The sequence below is a fragment of the Xenopus tropicalis genome, chromosome 5, assembly GCF_000004195.4.
Source record: "Xenopus tropicalis strain Nigerian chromosome 5, UCB_Xtro_10.0, whole genome shotgun sequence".
NCBI lineage: Eukaryota > Metazoa > Chordata > Amphibia > Anura > Pipidae > Xenopus > Xenopus tropicalis.
Genome location: NC_030681.2, coordinates 162990728 through 163009921, shown reverse-complemented (window position 1 = coordinate 163009921; position 19194 = coordinate 162990728). Strand labels below are relative to the sequence as shown.

The following is a 19194-nucleotide window of genomic DNA, read 5'->3' as shown; positions in this document are numbered from 1 at the left end:
ATGCACCCCCCCCATGTCATTTTAATGCAACCCAAACACCCCCCCCATAATTTAAATGTGCCCCCCTGGTCATTATAATGTGCCCCCGTGTATCACAGCTGGGCCCTGGCACTGCCCGCAGGCATGGCTACCGTGTATCACAGCTGGGCCCTGGCACTGCCCACAGGCATGGCTACCGTGTATCACAGCTGGGCCCTGGCACTGCCCGCAGGCATGGCTACCGTGTATCACAGCTGGGCCCTGGCACTGCCCGCAGGCATGGCTACCGTGTATCACAGCTGGGCCCTGGCACTGCCCGCAGGCATGGCTACCGTGTATCACAGCTGGGCCCTGGCACTGCCCGCAGGCATGGCTACCGTGTATCACAGCTGGGCCCTGGCACTGCCCGCAGGCATGGCTACCGGGTATCACAGCTGGGCCCTGGCACTGCCCGCAGGCATGGCTATCGTGTATCACAGCTGGGCCCTGGCACTGGCCGCAGGCGGGGCTACCGTGTATCACAGCTGGGCCCTGGCACTGCCCGCAGGCATGGCTACCGTGTATCACAGCTGGGCCTTGGCACTGCCCGCAGGCGGGGCTACCGTGTATCACAGCTGGGCCTTGGCACTGCCCACAGGCATGGCTACCGTGTATCACAGCTGGGCCCTGCACTGCCCGCAGGCGGGGCTACCGTGTATCACAGCTGGGCCCTGGCACTGCCCGCAGGCGGGGCTACCGTGTATCACAGCTGGGCCCTGGCACTGCCCGCAGGCATGGCTACCGTGTATCACAGCTGGGCCCTGGCACTGCCCGCAGGCAGGGCTACCGTGTATCACAGCTGGGCCCTGGCACTGCCCGCAGGCATGGCTACCGTGTATCACAGCTGGGCCCTGGCACTGCCCGCAGGCGGGGCTACCGTGTATCACAGCTGGGCCCTGGCACTGCCCGCAGGCGGGGCTACCGTGTATCACAGCTGGGCCCTGGCACTGCCCGCAGGCATGGCTACCGTGTATCACAGCTGGGCCCTGGCACTGCCCGCAGGCATGGCTACCGTGTATCACAGCTGGGCCCTGGCACTGCCCACAGGCATGGCTACCGTGTATCACAGCTGGGCCCTGGCACTGCCCGCAGGCATGGCTACCGTGTATCACAGCTGGGCCCTGGCACTGCCCGCAGGCATGGCTACCGTGTATCACAGCTGGGCCCTGGCACTGCCCGCAGGCATGGCTACCGTGTATCACAGCTGGGCCCTGGCACTGCCCGCAGGCATGGCTACCGTGTATCACAGCTGGGCCCTGGCACTGCCCGCAGGCATGGCTACCGGGTATCACAGCTGGGCCCTGGCACTGCCCGCAGGCATGGCTATCGTGTATCACAGCTGGGCCCTGGCACTGGCCGCAGCGGGGCTACCGTGTATCACAGCTGGGCCCTGGCACTGCCCGCAGGCATGGCTACCGTGTATCACAGCTGGGCCTTGGCACTGCCCGCAGGCGGGGCTACCGTGTATCACAGCTGGGCCTTGGCACTGCCCACAGGCATGGCTACCGTGTATCACAGCTGGGCCCTGGCACTGCCCGCAGGCGGGGCTACCGTGTATCACAGCTGGGCCCTGGCACTGCCCGCAGGCGGGGCTACCGTGTATCACAGCTGGGCCCTGGCACTGCCCGCAGGCATGGCTACCGTGTATCACAGCTGGGCCCTGGCACTGCCCGCAGGCAGGGCTACCGTGTATCACAGCTGGGCCCTGGCACTGCCCGCAGGCATGGCTACCGTGTATCACAGCTGGGCCCTGGCACTGCCCGCAGGCGGGGCTACCGTGTATCACAGCTGGGCCCTGGCACTGCCCGCAGGCGGGGCTACCGTGTATCACAGCTGGGCCCTGGCACTGCCCACAGGCATGGCTACCCGTGTATCACAGCTGGGCCCTGGCACTGCCCGCAGGCATGGCTACCGTGTATCACAGCTGGGCCCTGGCACTGCCCGCAGGCATGGCTACCGTGTATCACAGCTGGGCCCTGGCACTGCCCGCAGGCATGGCTACCGGGTATCACAGCTGGGCCCTGGCACTGCCCGCAGGTGCGGCTACCGTGTATCACAGCTGGGCCCTGGCACTGCCCGCAGATGAAGCTTTATCTCAGCTTTGCTTGTTCAGTGTTTCCCCCCAAACCCCCCCAATACTCATTATCCAATCAGCCTTCAGCCCAGTCATAACATCTCCTTTATTGTGCCCAGAGACATTGAGCGGCAGAGGGGCATGTACAGGGCAAGTGCCCCCCAAAGCAACAAGCCCCAAGCCAAACATTGCACCATTAGGCCAAATCTGTTAAGCAAATAGCATGAGAAGCCTCCCCTGCTGGGCGGCAGAGCATCCCCACTCCCTCCGGCACAGGGTGGGGTTCATACCTTCACCCCCAGATACGCTCCATGCAACAGGCCGATTTCTTTCTGCCCCTAGAAATGGAAAAGAGAGTCAGTCTCACGTCCTGTCGGTCCAACATGGCCCCCCCCCTATGGAACTGAGCCCCTTCATCCCCCAGGTCAGACTCACCGGCCCCAGAAACCCACTCATGTCTATGTGTCCCTTCAGGTTATTACCCCTCTACCCACTGTCCAATAGGAGCCCAAGGACCCCATGTTTGATCCAATACAGCATTTTTGGGCTTATACGAGAGCCCGAGGTACCCCCCAAGCAGAGCCCACTGGCTTCCCAAAAGGAAGAGTTTAGGGTCATATGGGTGGGGCAGGGATGTCGCACAGGGTTGAGTGTCGTGGATACTTTAACCCCTGGGGCTTAGATAGTGGGCTGGCCAATGGGGCCAGATCTTATAACCACGTGAGCCAATGGGGCCAGATCTTATAACCACGTGAGCCAATGGGGCCAGATCTTATAACCACGTGAGCCAATGGCGCCAGATCTTATAACCCCGTGAGCCAATGGCGCCAGATCTTATAACCACGTGAGCCAATGGCGCCAGATCTTATAACCACGTGAGCCAATGGCGCCAGATCTTATAACCACGTGAGCCAATGGCGCCAGATCTTATAACCACGTGAGCCAATGGCGCCAGATCTTATAACCCCGTGAGCCAATGGCGCCAGATCTTATAACCACGTGAGCCAATGGCGCCAGATCTTATAACCACGTGAGCCAATGGCGCCAGATCTTATAACCACGTGAGCCAATGGCGCCAGATCTTATAACCACGTGAGCCAATGGCGCCAGATCTTATAACCACGTGAGCCAATGGCGCCAGATCTTATAACCACGTGAGCCAATGGCGTCAGGTCTTATAACCACATGAGCCAATGGTGCCAGATCTTATAACCACGTGAGCCAATGGCGTCAGGTCTTATAACCACATGAGCCAATGGTGCCAGATCTTATAACCACGTGAGCCAATGGCGCCAGATCTTATAACCACGTGAGCCAATGGCGCCAGATCTTATAACCCCGTGAGCCAATGGCGCCAGATCTTATAACCACGTGAGCCAATGGCGCCAGATCTTATAACCACGTGAGCCAATGGCGCCAGATCTTATAACCCCGTGAGCCAATGGGGCCAGATCTTATAACCCCGTGAGCCAATGGCTCCAGATCTTATAACCACGTGAGCCAATGGCGCCAGATCTTATAACCCCGTGAGCCAATGGGGCCAGATCTTATAACCACGTGAGCCAATGGCGCCAGATCTTATAACCCCGTGAGCCAATGGTGCCAGATCTTATAACCACGTGAGCCAATGGCTCCAGATCTTATAACCACGTGAGCCAATGGCTCCAGATCTTATAACCACGTGAGCCAATGGGGCCAGATCTTATAACCACGTGAGCCAATGGCTCCAGATCTTATAACCCCGTGAGCCAATGGCGCCAGATCTTATAACCACGTGAGCCAATGGGGCCAGATCTTATAACCACGTGAGCCAATGGCTCCAGATCTTATAACCACGTGAGCCAATGGCGCCAGATCTTATAACCACGTGAGCCAATGGCTCCAGATCTTATAACCACGTGAGCCAATGGGGCCAGATCTTATAACCACGTGAGCCAATGGCTCCAGATCTTATAACCACGTGAGCCAATGGCGCCAGATCTTATAACCCCGTGAGCCAATGTTGAAATAGTGAGAGGCAGACGGGGAGTCTATAGGTCGGCCATGTACAAATGCCCCCACACCTCATGCTGAAGGCAACTCTATAGGCATTTCCCCCTTGTGTTTCCATTAATAGGGTCCCCACCGCTCTATAGGATTGGCTGGATCCTACTCACCTCAGACATACACGCACTGGCGCCAGCAGCCAATGGTACAGCATTTCTGCCCCCTAAGGCAAAAGTCATCGTTGGCACATTCATGGCGGGGGGGCCCCCAGCAGCGCCTGTCGTCTCTGTCTCGCATCTCCGGGCATTTACCTGGTCTCTCTGGTTTAACAACAACATGGGACCCATTAATCATGTGACTTGGGCCCCAGGGCCGCGCCTCCCCTTTGTATAATGTCATTGAATGTTTGGGGCAAAAAGCAAATATACACTGGGGCAACAAAGCCTCTGAATTTCAGAAAAGTAGATTTTACCCCCATAGGGGCAGAACTTCATAGCTCAGATTGGGGCATTATATTTTGAATGGAAAGGGGTGTTATTTAAACTGATACTGTGTTAGAAAGTAAATGTTGGAGCTTTAGGGACCCCCCCCCCCCCGTGTGGTTCAGAAGTAAAGGAGTTAATAGGAAAGTCATTTAATAACTACGAGTCGGGGGCATATTGAATATAAACAGTGTAACACAGGAAGGCAGAGATAAAAAATGAGGAGCAGATTGTGGGACAGGCTAAGGCTAACCCCCAAATTAATAGCACTCACTCCCATTGGGTATGGTACCCACAGGGTTGGGGAAACCTCCCATCATTCCAATATTTATACTGGGTTATCATCTTAGCCTGGCAAGTATAGGCCAGTAAGTCTGACATCTGTATGTCAGGGGGTCAGGAGTGCAGCCAAGGGGTGGGTGTCAATGGTACTGTCTCTTCTACCCCTCCAGCACCGCCCACCGAGCTTCCTACCATGCAGTGCCGGGGGTATGAGCAAGGGGGTAGGATCACTATAAATAAATATATAAGGGGGGGCAGTAATGAAATAGAGAAAGTACAGGGAAGAGCGACTAAGCTGATAAAGGGAATGGGCTCAGTTATGGGGAAAGGCTGGCCCAGTTGGGATTGGTTACACTGGGGGGGGGGGCAGTTAAGGGGGGGTCACTATATATAAATATATAAGGGGGGGGGGCAGTAATGAAATAGAGAAAGTACAGGGAAGAGCGACTAAGCTGATAAAGGGAATGGGCTCAGTTATGGGGAAAGGCTGGCCCAGTTGGGATTGGTTACACTGGGGGGGGGGGGGGTCACTATATATAAATATATAAGGGGGGGCAGTAATGAAATAGAGAAAGTACAGGGAAGAGCGACTAAGCTGATAAAGGGAATGGGCTCAGTTATGGGGAAAGGCTGGCCCAGTTGGGATTGGTTACACTGGGGGGGGGGCAGTTAAGGGGGGGTCACTATATATAAATATATAAGGGGGGGCAGTAATGAAATAGAGAAAGTACAGGGAAGAGCGACTAAGCTGATAAAGGGAATGGGCTCAGTTATGGGGAAAGGCTGGCCCAGTTGGGATTGGTTACACTGGGGGGGGGCAGTTAAGGGGGGGGGTCACTATATATAAATATATAAGGGGGGGGCAGTAATGAAATAGAGAAAGTACAGGGAAGAGCGACTAAGCTGATAAAGGGAATGGGCTCAGTTATGGGGAAAGGCTGGCCCAGTTGGGATTGGTTACACTGGGGGGGGGGGGACAGTTAAGGGGGGTCACTATATATAAATATATAAGGGGGGGGGGGCAGTAATGAAATAGAGAAAGTACAGGGAAGAGCGACTAAGCTGATAAAGGGAATGGGCTCAGTTATGGGGAAAGGCTGGCCCAGTTGGGATTGGTTACACTGGGGAAGGGGCAGTTAAGGGGGGGGGTCACTATATATAAATATATAAGGGGGGGCAGTAATGAAATAGAGAAAGTACAGGGAAGAACGACTAAGCTGATAAAGGGAATGGGCTCAGTTATGGGCACACAGACTCACATGTGGCTGGATGGGGGCACACTTACTGTACTTACTGTACCCACTTACCTCCATCAACATTCTTGCACTCCCGGCGGCACCTTGGCGCGCAGCATTTCTCCCTCCCCGGGCAGTCACGGTCAGTTGTGCAGGATCCGCGCCCGTCCTGCCAGTCACGGTGGGAGCAGAATATCTCGGGCCGGGGGCAGTTTCCAGGTTTTTCTAGAAAAATAAAAGAGCACGAGGCATCAGGGGAAAAGAGGGGCAGGAAGTGGCGGGCATCGGGGGTATGTGCCAACTACATGAATGGGGAGTCAAGGCATGAGGGGCAACAGCACCGAGAGGGGGGAAACAATCCAAACCAAAAATGAGTTTCTAAAAAACACAGATCCAACCCGGTAACTGGGCAAGAACCCCCGACTGGTTCTGCCCACATTCCCAACATGGCACCACAAGGGGTGCAGCGGGGTATATCTGTAATCAGGGGTACGGCGGGGTATATCTGTAATCAGGGGTACGGCGGGTATATCTGTAATCAGGGGTACGGCGGGGTATATCTGTAATCAGGGGTACGGCGGGTATATCTATAATAGGGGTACAGCGGGGTATATCTGTAATCAGGGGTACAGCGGGGTATATCTGTAATCAGGGGTACAGCGGGGTATATCTGTAATCAGGGGTACGGCGGGGTATATCTGTAATCAGGGGTACAGCGGGGTATATCTGTAATCAGGGGTACAGCGGGGTATATCTGTAATCAGGGGTACAGCGGGGTATATCTATAATAGGGGTACAGCGGGGTATATCTATAATAGGGGTACGGCGGGGTATATCTGTAATCAGGGGTACAGCGAGTATATCTGTAATCAGGGGTACGGCGGGGTATATCTGTAATCAGGGGTACGGCGGGGTATATCTGTAATCAGGGGTACAGCGGGGTATATCTGTAATCAGGGGTACGGCGGGGTATATCTGTAATCAGGGGTACGGCGGGGTATATCTGTAATCAGGGGTACGGCGGGGTATATCTGTAATCAGGGGTACGGCGGGGTATATCTGTAATCAGGGGTACGGCGGGGTATATCTGTAATCAGGGGTACGGCGGGGTATATCTGTAATCAGGGGTACGGCGGGTATATCTGTAATCAGGGGTACGGCGGGGTATATCTGTAATCAGGGGTACGGCGGGGTATATCTGTAATCAGGGGTACGGCGGGGTATATCTGTAATCAGGGGTACAGAGGGGTATATCTGTGATCAGGGGTACAGCGGGGTATATCTGTAATCAGGGGTACAGAGGGGTATATCTGTAATCAGGGGTACAGAGGGGTATATCTGTAATCAGGGGTACAGAGGGGTATATCTGTAATCAGGGGTACGGCGGGGTATATCTGTAATCAGGGGTACGGCGGGGTATATCTGTAATCAGGGGTACGGCGGGGTATATCTGTAATCAGGGGTACGGCGGGGTATATCTGTAATCAGGGTACAGAGGGGTATATCTGTAATCAGGGGTACAGAGGGGTATATCTGTGATCAGGGGTACAGCGGGGTATATCTGTAATCAGGGGTACAGAGGGGTATATCTGTAATCAGGGGTACAGAGGGGTATATCTGTAATCAGGGGTACAGAGGGGTATATCTGTAATCAGGGGTACGGCGGGGTATATCTGTGATCAGGGGTACGGCGGGTATATCTGTGATCAGGGGTACGGCGGGGTATATCTGTAATCAGGGGTAGGGCGGGGTATATCTGTAATCAGGGGTACGGCGGGGTATATCTGTAATAAGGGGTACGGCGGGGTATATCTGTAATCAGGGGTAGGGCGGGGTATATCTGTAATCAGGGGTACAGAGGGGTATATCTGTAATCAGGGGTACGGCGGGGTATATCTGTAATCAGGGGTACGGCGGGGTATATCTGTAATCAGGGGCACGGCGGGGTATATCTGTAATCAGGGGCACGGCGGGGTATATCTGTAATCAGGGGTACAGCGGGGTATATCTGTAATCAGGGGTACAGCGGGGTATATCTATAATAGGGGTACAGCGGGGTATATCTATAATAGGGGTACAGCGGGGTATATCTATAATAGGGGTACAGCGGGGTATATCTGTAATCAGGGGTACAGCGGGGTATATCTATAATAGGGGTACAGCGGGGTATATCTGTAATCAGGGGTACAGCGGGGTATATCTATAATAGGGGTACAGCGGGGTATATCTATAATAGGGGTACAGCAGGGTATATCTATAATAGGGGTACAGTGGGGTATATCTGGGGGCTGATATTCATATATTGATTGCAATAAGGATACAAACAGACAGCACAGGCAGTTCTTGGGGTGCACTGATGGGGGGGCAATGCCGGGTGTAGGGGGGCAGCGTTTCTTTTAATTAATCAAAAGAGAGGGCTAATGAGCCTTTATTTGGCTGTCTCTTGTTACCATGGATACTGGGCCAAGCCCCATGTCTCTCGTCTGTGCCCCCCCTCTCTTCTCCCTATGGGTATATGGGGGGCAGTTACTCCGGGGAATCTGGGGGTGTCTGCCCAAAGCATAGAAAGCCTTGGGGGTCGGAGGCTCCCCAGCAGATGGGCGGAGTTTGTGGGGCAATAACATAATAAGTGTTGCCCCCTGGTGGGGGATTTGTGCCTCAGTGGTAGGTTGGCAACAACTCACCTTTTACAGTCGGGGTGCACTGTCGGCGGCAGTCGTTATAGCAACACTTCTCTGTCCCCTGGCACTGACTGTGTTGGTGGCATTTATCGGGCAGAGAGCGGATACACATACGGCCAGTATAGTCCGGGCAGAAATCCCCCTTATCTGTAAGAGAGAGAAACGGGGATTGGGGTGCAGTTATATGGGTATTCAGGGGTCCACGGGGGGGATTGGGGTGCAGTTATATGGGTATTCAGGGGCCCACGGGGGGGATTGGGGTGCAGTTATATGGGTATTCAGGGGTCCACGGGGGGGATTGGGGTGCAGTTATATGGGTATTCAGGGGCCCATGGGGAGGATTGGGGTGCAGTTATATGGGTATTCAGGGGCCCACGGGGGGGATTGGGGTGCAGTATATAGATATTCAGGGGCCCATGGGGAGGATTGGGGTGCAGTTAGGTATATAGATATTCAGGGGCCCATGGGGAGGATTGGGGTGCAGTTAGGTATATAGATATTCAGGGGCCCATGGGGAGGATTGGGGTGCAGTATATAGATATTCAGGGGCCCATGGGGAGGATTGGGGTGCAGTATATAGATATTCAGGGGCCCATGGGGAGGATTGGGGTGCAGTTAGGTATATAGATATTCAGGGGCCCATGGGGAGGATTGGGGTGCAGTATATAGATATTCAGGGGCATGGGCGTCCGCAGAAAATTTTCCAAGGGGGGGCAAGTAAGCTAGTATCATCCTGCAACAGACAAATATATATATATATATATATATATATATATATATATATATATATATATATAAATATATATATTTTTTTTGCAGGATGATACTAGGGGAGGCTAAAGATGGCCCATACACAGACTGACCTAAAGCTAATGTGACACTTAGTGGATTCCCTGCTGGCGTAAAAAGTTAACCTCCCAACTACCTCTTGCCATTCCCACTGACTCCCAGGGATACTGTACAAAAGTGCGGGGGGGGCTTTTTTGTTTTTACCCTAAAATGTTTAGTATGTTACAGTATTTATACGCGCATTTCTGTGAGGGGATCTGCAAACATTTGTGTTTGTGATCAGGGCTAGTTCGCATTCAAATTCACTTTTATTTTTAATGGTTTTTCAGTTATTTAGCTTTTTGTTCAGCAGCTCTCCATTTGGTATTTCAGCAGCTATCTGGTTGCTAGGGTCTTATTTACCCTAGCAACCAGGTAGTGGTTTAAACAAGAGATGGGAATATGAATAGTTAAGGGGCCTACTTGGAAAAATAAGTAATACAAAATTATAATAATAATAAAATTGTAGCCTCACAGAGCAATATTTTTGGCCCCCATTTGAAATCTGTATAGAGGCAGAACAGAGGCCTGTGTATAGTACCTGTGTATAGTACCTGTGTATAGTGCCTGTGTATAGTACCTGTGTATAGTGCCTGGGTATAGTACCTGTGTATAGTACCTGTGTATAGTACCTGTGTATAGTGCCTGTGTATAGTACCTGTGTATAGTGCCTGTGTATAGTGCCTGGGTATAGTGCCTGGGTATAGTACCTGTGTATAGTACCTGTGTATAGTACCTGTGTATAGTGCCTGTGTATAGTACCTGTGTATAGTGCCTGGGTATAGTACCTGTGTATAGTACCTGTGTATAGTACCTGGGTATAGTACCTGGGTATAGTACCTGTGTATAGTGCCTGGGTATAGTGCCTGGGTATAGTACCTGGGTATAGTACCTGTGTATAGTGCCTGGGTATAGTGCCTGGGTATAGTACCTGTGTATAGTACCTGTGTATAGTGCCTGTGTATAGTGCCTGGGTATAGTGCCTGTGTATAGTACCTGTGTATAGTACCTGTGTATAGTACCTGTGTATAGTACCTGTGTATAGTGCCTGTGTATAGTACCTGGGTATAGTACCTGGGTATAGTGCCTGGGTATAGTGCCTGTGTATAGTACCTGTGTATAGTGCCTGGGTATAGTACCTGTGTATAGTGCCTGTGTATAGTACCTGTGTATAGTGCCTGGGTATAGTACCTGGGTATAGTACCTGTGTATAGTGCCTGGGTATAGTACCTGGGTATAGTGCCTGTGTATAGTACCTGTGTATAGTGCCTGTGTATAGTGCCTGGGTATAGTGCCTGGGTATAGTGCCTGTGTATAGTGCCTGTGTATAGTGCCTGTGTATAGTACCTGGGTATAGTGCCTGTGTATAGTACCTGTGTATAGTGCCTGTGTATAGTGCCTGTGTATAGTGCCTGGGTATAGTACCTGTGTATAGTGCCTGTGTATAGTGCCTGGGTATAGTGCCTGTGTATAGTGCCTGTGTATAGTGCCTGTGTATAGTGCCTGTGTATAGTACCTGGGTATAGTACCTGGGTATAGTGCCTGTGTATAGTACCTGTGTATAGTGCCTGTGTATAGTGCCTGGGTATAGTGCCTGGGTATAGTGCCTGTGTATAGTGCCTGTGTATAGTGCCTGTGTATAGTACCTGTGTATAGTACCTGGGTATAGTGCCTGTGTATAGTGCCTGTGTATAGTACCTGGGTATAGTACCTGGGTATAGTACCTGGGTATAGTACCTGGGTATAGTACCTGGGTATAGTACCTGGGTATAGTGCCTGTGTATAGTGCCTGTGTATAGTACCTGGGTATAGTACCTGGGTATAGTACCTGGGTATAGTACCTGGGTATAGTGCCTGTGTATAGTACCTGGGTATAGTACCTGGGTATAGTACCTGGGTATAGTACCTGGGTATAGTACCTGGGTATAGTGCCTGTGTATAGTACCTGGGTATAGTACCTGGGTATAGTACCTGGGTATAGTGCCTGGGTATAGTACCTGGGTATAGTGCCTGGGTATAGTGCCTGTGTATAGTACCTGGGTATAGTACCTGTGTATAGTGCCTGGGTATAGTGCCTGTGTATAGTGCCTGTGTATAGTACCTGTGTATAGTACCTGTGTATAGTGCCTGGGTATAGTGCCTGGGTATAGTGCCTGGGTATAGTACCTGGGTATAGTGCCTGGGTATAGTGCCTGTGTATAGTACCTGTGTATAGTACCTGTGTATAGTGCCTGTGTATAGTGCCTGGGTATAGTGCCTGTGTATAGTACCTGTGTATAGTACCTGTGTATAGTGCCTGTGTATAGTGCCTGTGTATAGTACCTGTGTATAGTACCTGTGTATAGTGCCTGGGTATAGTGCCTGGGTATAGTACCTGGGTATAGTGCCTGGGTATAGTGCCTGGGTATAGTGCCTGTGTATAGTGCCTGTGTATAGTACCTGTGTATAGTACCTGTGTATAGTGCCTGGGTATAGTGCCTGGGTATAGTACCTGGGTATAGTGCCTGGGTATAGTGCCTGGGTATAGTGCCTGGGTATAGTGCCTGTGTATAGTACCTGTGTATAGTACCTGTGTATAGTACCTGGGTATAGTGCCTGGGTATAGTACCTGGGTATAGTGCCTGGGTATAGTGCCTGTGTATAGTACCTGTGTATAGTACCTGTGTATAGTGCCTGGGTATAGTGCCTGGTATAGTACCTGGGTATAGTGCCTGGGTATAGTGCCTGTGTATAGTACCTGGGTATAGTGCCTGTGTATAGTGCCTGTGTATAGTGCCTGGGTATAGTGCCTGGGTATAGTGCCTGGGTATAGTGCCTGTGTATAGTACCTGGGTATAGTGCCTGTGTATAGTGCCTGTGTATAGTACCTGGGTATAGTGCCTGGGTATAGTGCCTGTGTATAGTGCCTGGGTATAGTGCCTGGGTATAGTACCTGGGTATAGTACCTGGGTATAGTACCTGTGTATAGTACCTGGGTATAGTACCTGGGTATAGTACCTGGGTATAGTGCCTGGGTATAGTGCCTGGGTATAGTGCCTGTGTATAGTACCTGTGTATAGTGCCTGGGTATAGTGCCTGTGTATAGTGCCTGTGTATAGTACCTGGGTATAGTGCCTGTGTATAGTACCTGTGTATAGTGCCTGGGTATAGTGCCTGTGTATAGTACCTGTGTATAGTGCCTGGGTATAGTACCTGTGTATAGTACCTGGGTATAGTACCTGTGTATAGTGCCTGGGTATAGTACCTGTGTATAGTGCCTGTGTATAGTGCCTGTGTATAGTACCTGGGTATAGTGCCTGTGTATAGTACCTGTGTATAGTGCCTGGGTATAGTGCCTGTGTATAGTACCTGTGTATAGTGCCTGGGTATAGTACCTGTGTATAGTGCCTGGGTATAGTACCTGTGTATAGTACCTGGGTATAGTACCTGTGTATAGTGCCTGGGTATAGTACCTGTGTATAGTACCTGTGTATAGTACCTGTGTATAGTACCTGTGTATAGTACCTGTGTATAGTGCCTGGGTATAGTGCCTGTGTATAGTACCTGGGTATAGTGCCTGGGTATAGTGCCTGTGTATAGTGCCTGGGTATAGTACCTGGGTATAGTACCTGGGTATAGTACCTGTGTATAGTACCTGTGTATAGTAACTGGGTATAGTGCCTGTGTATAGTACCTGGGTATAGTGCCTGGGTATAGTGCCTGGGTATAGTGCCTGTGTATAGTACCTGGGTATAGTGCCTGTGTATAGTACCTGGGTATAGTGCCTGGGTATAGTGCCTGTGTATAGTACCTGGGTATAGTGCCTGGGTATAGTGCCTGGGTATAGTACCTGTGTATAGTGCCTGGGTATAGTGCCTGTGTATAGTACCTGGGTATAGTGCCTGGGTATAGTACCTGTGTATAGTGCCTGGGTATAGTGCCTGGGTATAGTACCTGTGTATAGTGCCTGGGTATAGTACCTGGGTATAGTACCTGGGTATAGTACCTGGGTATAGTACCTGTGTATAGTACCTGTGTATAGTGCCTGTGTATAGTGCCTGGGTATAGTGCCTGGGTATAGTGCCTGTGTATAGTGCCTGGGTATAGTACCTGGGTATAGTACCTGGGTATAGTGCCTGTGTATAGTACCTGGGTATAGTACCTGGGTATAGTGCCTGTGTATAGTACCTGGGTATAGTACCTGTGTATAGTACCTGGGTATAGTACCTGGGTATAGTACCTGGGTATAGTGCCTGTGTATAGTACCTGGGTATAGTACCTGTGTATAGTGCCTGGGTATAGTACCTGGGTATAGTACCTGGGTATAGTGCCTGTGTATAGTACCTGGGTATAGTACCTGTGTATAGTGCCTGTGTATAGTGCCTGTGTATAGTACCTGTGTATAGTGCCTGGGTATAGTACCTGGGTATAGTGCCTGGGTATAGTACCTGGGTATAGTACCTGGGTATAGTACCTGGGTATAGTACCTGGGTATAGTACCTGGGTATAGTACCTGTGTATAGTGCCTGGGTATAGTACCTGTGTATAGTACCTGGGTATAGTGCCTGTGTATAGTGCCTGTGTATAGTGCCTGTGTATAGTACCTGGGTATAGTGCCTGGGTATAGTACCTGGGTATAGTACCTGGGTATAGTGCCTGGGTATAGTGCCTGGGTATAGTGCCTGGGTATAGTGCCTGTGTATAGTGCCTGGGTATAGTACCTGGGTATAGTACCTGGGTATAGTGCCTGTGTATAGTACCTGGGTATAGTGCCTGGGTATAGTGCCAGTGTATAGTACCTGTGGGATGAAATCTGCAGCAAAAGTTGAGAGTTGGTTCTCAGGTAAAGTTACAGCTGCAGATTCTTCTTTTCAGTCTTCATTTGTTTCCAGTTTGCAAAATCTCCCGATCCCTGTGTGCATCTGTGCTCTGATTGGTCAATTTTACTGTCTGTCAAGGAAGCTGTGCTCTGATTGGAGAATCCACAAGAAGAAAGATCCAATCGGAGCACAGCAAAAACGGGCTTGAGGAGACAGTGCAGAAAGTAAGGTTTTTTTGCTACTTTTCCAGGGGGGGGCAAGTGCCCCCTCTTGCCCCCTTCTGTGGACGCCCATGTTCAGGGGCCCATGGGGGGGATTGGGGTGCAGTATATAGATATTCAGGGGCCCATGGGGAGGATTGGGGTGCAGTTAGGTATATAGATATTCAGGGGCCCATGGGGAGGATTGGGGTGCAGTATATAGATATTCAGGGGCCCATGGGGAGGATTGGGGTGCAGTATATAGATATTCAGGGGCCCATGGGGAGGATTGGGGTGCAGTTAGGTATATGGATATTCAGGGGCCCATGGGGAGGATTGGGGTGCAGTATATAGATATTCAGGGGCCCATGGGGAGGATTGGGGTGCAGTATATAGATATTCAGGGGCCCATGGGGAGGATGGGGTGCAGTATATAGATATTCAGGGGCCCATGGGGAGGATTGGGTGCAGTATATAGATATTCAGGGGCCCATGGGGAGGATTGGGGTGCAGTATATAGATATTCAGGGGCCCATGGGGAGGATTGGGGTGCAGTATATAGATATTCAGGGGCCCATGGGGAGGATTGGGGTGCAGTATATATTCATTAGCTTCTCTAGTTTCACTTTTGGGGGGAGATGGCCCCAAGCTGCTTACGGGAGCCCAACAGACACAACAGGATTTACGCTAACCCCGCCCCCGAGGAGCCGCCTTTACCTTGCTGGGGCAGGTATATGGGTATTCAGGGGCCCACGGGGGGATTGGGGTGCAGATATATGGGTATTCAGGGGCCCATGGAGAGGATTGGGGTGCAGTTATATGGGTATTCAGGGGCCCACGGGGGGTATTGGGGTGCAGTTATATGGGTATTCAGTGGCCCACGGGGGGATTGGGGTGCAGATATATGGGTATTCAGGGGCCCATGGAGAGGATTGGGGTGCAGTTATATGGGTATTCAGGGGCCCACGGGGGGTATTGGGGTGCAGTTATATGGGTATTCAGTGGCCCACGGGGGGGATTGGGGTGCAGATATATGGGTATTCAGGGGCCCACGGGGGGGATTGGGGTGCAGATATATGGGTATTCAGGGGCCCATGGAGAGGATTGGGGTGCAGTTATATGGGTATTCAGGGGCCCACGGGGGGATTGGGGTGCAGTTATATGGGTATTCAGGGGCCCATGGAGAGGATTGGGGTGCAGTTATATGGGTATTCAGGGGCCCATGGGGAGGATTGGGGTGCAGTTAGGTATATGGGTATTCAGGGGCCCATGGAGAGGATTGGGGTGCAGTTAGGTATATGGGTATTCAGGGGCCCATGGGGAGGATTGGGGTGCAGTTAGGTATATGGATATTCAGGGGCCCATGGGGAGGATTGGGGTGCAGTTAGGTATATGGGTATTCAGGGGCCCACGGGGGAGATTGGGGTGCAGTATATAGATATTCAGGGGCCCATGGGGAGGATTGGGGTGAAGTTAGGTATATAGATATTCAGGGGCCCATGGGGAGGATTGGGGTGCAGTTAGGTATATAGATATTCAGGGGCCCATGGGGAGGATTGGGGTGCAGTTAGGTATATGGATATTCAGGGGCCCATGGGGAGGATTGGGGTGCAGTATATAGATATTCAGGGGCCCATGGGGGGATTGGGGTGCAGTATATAGATATTCAGGGGCCCATGGGGGGATTGGGTGCAGTATATAGATATTCAGGGGCCCATGGGGAGGATTGGGGTGCAGTATATAGATATTCAGGGGCCCATGGGAGGATTGGGGTGCAGTATATAGATATTCAGGGGCCCATGGGGAGGATTGGGGTGCAGTATATAGATATTCAGGGGCCCATGGGGAGGATTGGGGTGCAGTATATAGATATTCAGGGGCCCATGGGGAGGATTGGGGTGCAGTATATAGATATTCAGGGGCCCATGGGGAGGATTGGGGTGCAGCACTTTTGGGGGGAGATGGCCCCAAGCTGCTTACGTGAGCCCAACAGACACCACAGGATTCATGTTAGTTAGTGCAGTCCTAGCCCCGCCCCCGAGGAGCCGCCTTTACCTTGCAGGGGCAGCAGGCACTTGTACTTGCAGGCGGAGAAGCAACATTTCTTATCGCCGTCACATTCTCGGTCGCTGTCGCATTCTGGCTTGTTCTCTGGGTTGTTATTGGCCCCGCGGCATCTTGGGAGATCCACATCCTCAGGGCATTCTCCGGGCTTCCTCCTGGGATGGCCCCACCCACCATGTTCCCATGGTTCCCTGGGTGGCCCAGGTGGCCCCGGTGGCCTGTTGTCTGGCCCTGGCACATAACATGAATAGTAAAGGGGAATAAAACACTTCCACTGCATAAACTAATACTTATCTGTGATTTGATTGGCTAGGAGAGGGCAAAGCAGTGATTGGTGTTGGGGGTGGGGCTAATAAATGAATCCCATAAATGTATTTATTACACAAAATGCATCATTTTAGCTGATGGCAGGGGGTGGGGCGGAGCTGGAGGGCAGCAGGGCGGGGCTTTCTTTGGCTCCTATCTGATTGGCTTGGGGCAATTGACTGTAACTGCCCAGTCTCTTCCCTTATAGAGCTCCCCCTCAGGGCCCAGATACATTCACTAGGAAATACCCAGCTCCGGCTTGGCAAAATGCCCCAGCCTGGGGTAATAGCATGAAATGGAACTCGGGAATGCCCCAGCCTGGGGTAATAGCATGAAATGGAACTCAGGAATGCCCCAGCCTGGGGTAATAGCATGAAATGGAACTCGGGAATGCCCCAGCCTGGGGTAATAGCATGAAATGGAACTCAGGAATGCCCCAGCCTGGGGTAATAGCATGAAATGGAACTCGGGAATGCCCCAGCCTGGGGTAATAGAATGAAATGGAACTCGGGAATGCCCCAGCCTGGGGTAATAGCATGAAATGGAACTCGGGAATGCCCCAGCCTGGGTTAATAGCATGAAATGGAATTCGGGAATGCCCCAGCCTGGGGTAATAGAATGAAATGGAACTCAGGAATGCCCCAGCCTGGGGTAATAGCATGAAATGGAACTCAGGAATGCCCCAGCCTGGGGTAATAGCATGAAATGGAACTCAGGAATGCCCCAGCCTGGGGTAATAGAATGAAATGGAACTCAGGAATGCCCCAGCCTGGGGTAATAGCATGAAATGGAACTCAGGAATGCCCCAGCCTGGGGTAATAGAATGAAATGGAACTCAGGAATGCCCCAGCCTGGGGTAATAGCATGAAATGGAACTCGGGAATGCCCCAGCCTGGGGTAATAGCATTGAAATGGAACTCGGGGAATGCCCCAGCCTGGGGTAATAGAATGAAATGGAACTCAGGAATGCCCCAGCCTGGGGTAATAGAATGAAATGGAACTCAGGAATGCCCCAGCCTGGGTAATAGCATGAAATGGAACTCGGGAATGCCCCAGCCTGGGTTAATAGAATGAAATGGAACTCAGGAATGCCCCAGCCTGGGGTAATAGCATGAAATGGAACTCAGGAATGCCCCAGCCTGGGTTAATAGAATGAAATGGAACTCAGGAATGCCCCAGCCTGGGGTAATAGAATGAAATGGAACTCAGGAATGCCCCAGCCTGGGGTAATAGAATGAAATGGAACTCAGGAATGCCCCAGCCTGGGGTAATAGAATGAAATGGAACTCGGGAATGCCCCAGCCTGGGGTAATAGAATGAAATGGAACTCGGGAATGCCCCAGCCTGGGGTAATAGAATGAAATGGAACTCAGGAATGCCCCAGCCTGGGGTAATAGAATGAAATGGAACTCAGGAATGCCCCAGCCTGGGGTAATAGAATGAAATGGAACTCAGGAATGCCCCAGCCTGGGGTAATAGCATGAAATGGAACTCAGGAATGCCCCAGCCTGGGGTAATAGAATGAAATGGAACTCAGGAATGCCCCAGCCACCCCTCCCAAAGGGGCAATAACAGATTATGCCGGAGGGCCCCGGGGGCAGGTGTGCAGCAGGTAAGTACTCACTGTTGGGGGGGGGGTCGGCGCCGGGCAGCAGGGGGCACAGGCTGAGCCCCAGGAGCAGGGAGACCACGCCGGGACCCATGTTGGGGAGTGTTGGGTGCCAGTCCCACGGGGCAGATTTATAGCTGGGGCTCAGGGAGGGGAACAAGGAAGGAGCCAGGGAGGGGCCCCATATTGTCACCCAACTGGTTCCCTGAATGTGGGGCCCCTCCCCATGGAACAATGAGAAGGGAGTTAATTACTGCAGCTAATTAATAATAACAAGCTTCCCGTGTCCCACAGTCCCACACAATAAAGGGACTTTTGTCAACCTGAGTTACTGCCGCGCACTATAGGGGCAAAGTGACACACGGGGCAGGGGGTATTGGGCGCGGGGCAGGGGGTATTGGGCGCGGGGTCAGGGGGTATTGGGCGCGGGTCAGGGGGTATTGGGCGCGGGTCAGGGGGTACTGGGCGCGGGTCAGGGGGTACTGGGCGCGGGTCAGGGGGTACTGGGCGCGGGGCAGGGGGTATTGGGCGCGGGGCAGGGGTATTGGGCGCGGGCAGGGGGTATTGGGCGCGGGGCAGGGGGTACTGGGCGCGGGTCAGGGGGTATTGGGCGCGGGTCAGGGGGTATTG

General features: G+C 52.2%; 1 protein-coding gene across 1 annotated transcript; it reads right to left on the bottom strand.

Moving 5' to 3' along the window:
• Positions 1–2179: 2179 nt before the first annotated feature.
• Positions 2180–18682, bottom strand: LOC116410828 (whey acidic protein-like). The gene is made up of 6 exons (XM_031901959.1): positions 18580–18682; positions 16641–16880; positions 8762–8905; positions 6150–6302; positions 4249–4398; positions 2180–2430 (listed from the first exon to the last, which is right to left on the bottom strand). The coding sequence occupies exons 1-5, from the start codon at positions 18656–18658 to the stop codon at positions 4250–4252; spliced, it is 765 nt and encodes a 254-aa protein (XP_031757819.1). The 5' UTR covers positions 18659–18682; the 3' UTR covers positions 2180–2430; position 4249.
• Positions 18683–19194: the final 512 nt, after the last annotated feature.

Coding starts and splice junctions, on each gene's coding strand:
- LOC116410828 (XM_031901959.1), bottom strand. CDS start 18,658: ATGGGTCCCGGCGTGGTCTCCCTGCTCCTGGGGCTCAGCCTGTGCCCC. Junction 16,881..18,579: donor CGCCGACCCCCCCCCCAACA/GTGAGTACTTAC, acceptor GTTATGTGCCAG/GGCCAGACAACAGGCCACCG. Junction 8,906..16,640: donor GTGCCTGCTGCCCCTGCAAG/GTAAAGGCGGCT, acceptor TCTCTCTTACAG/ATAAGGGGGATTTCTGCCCG.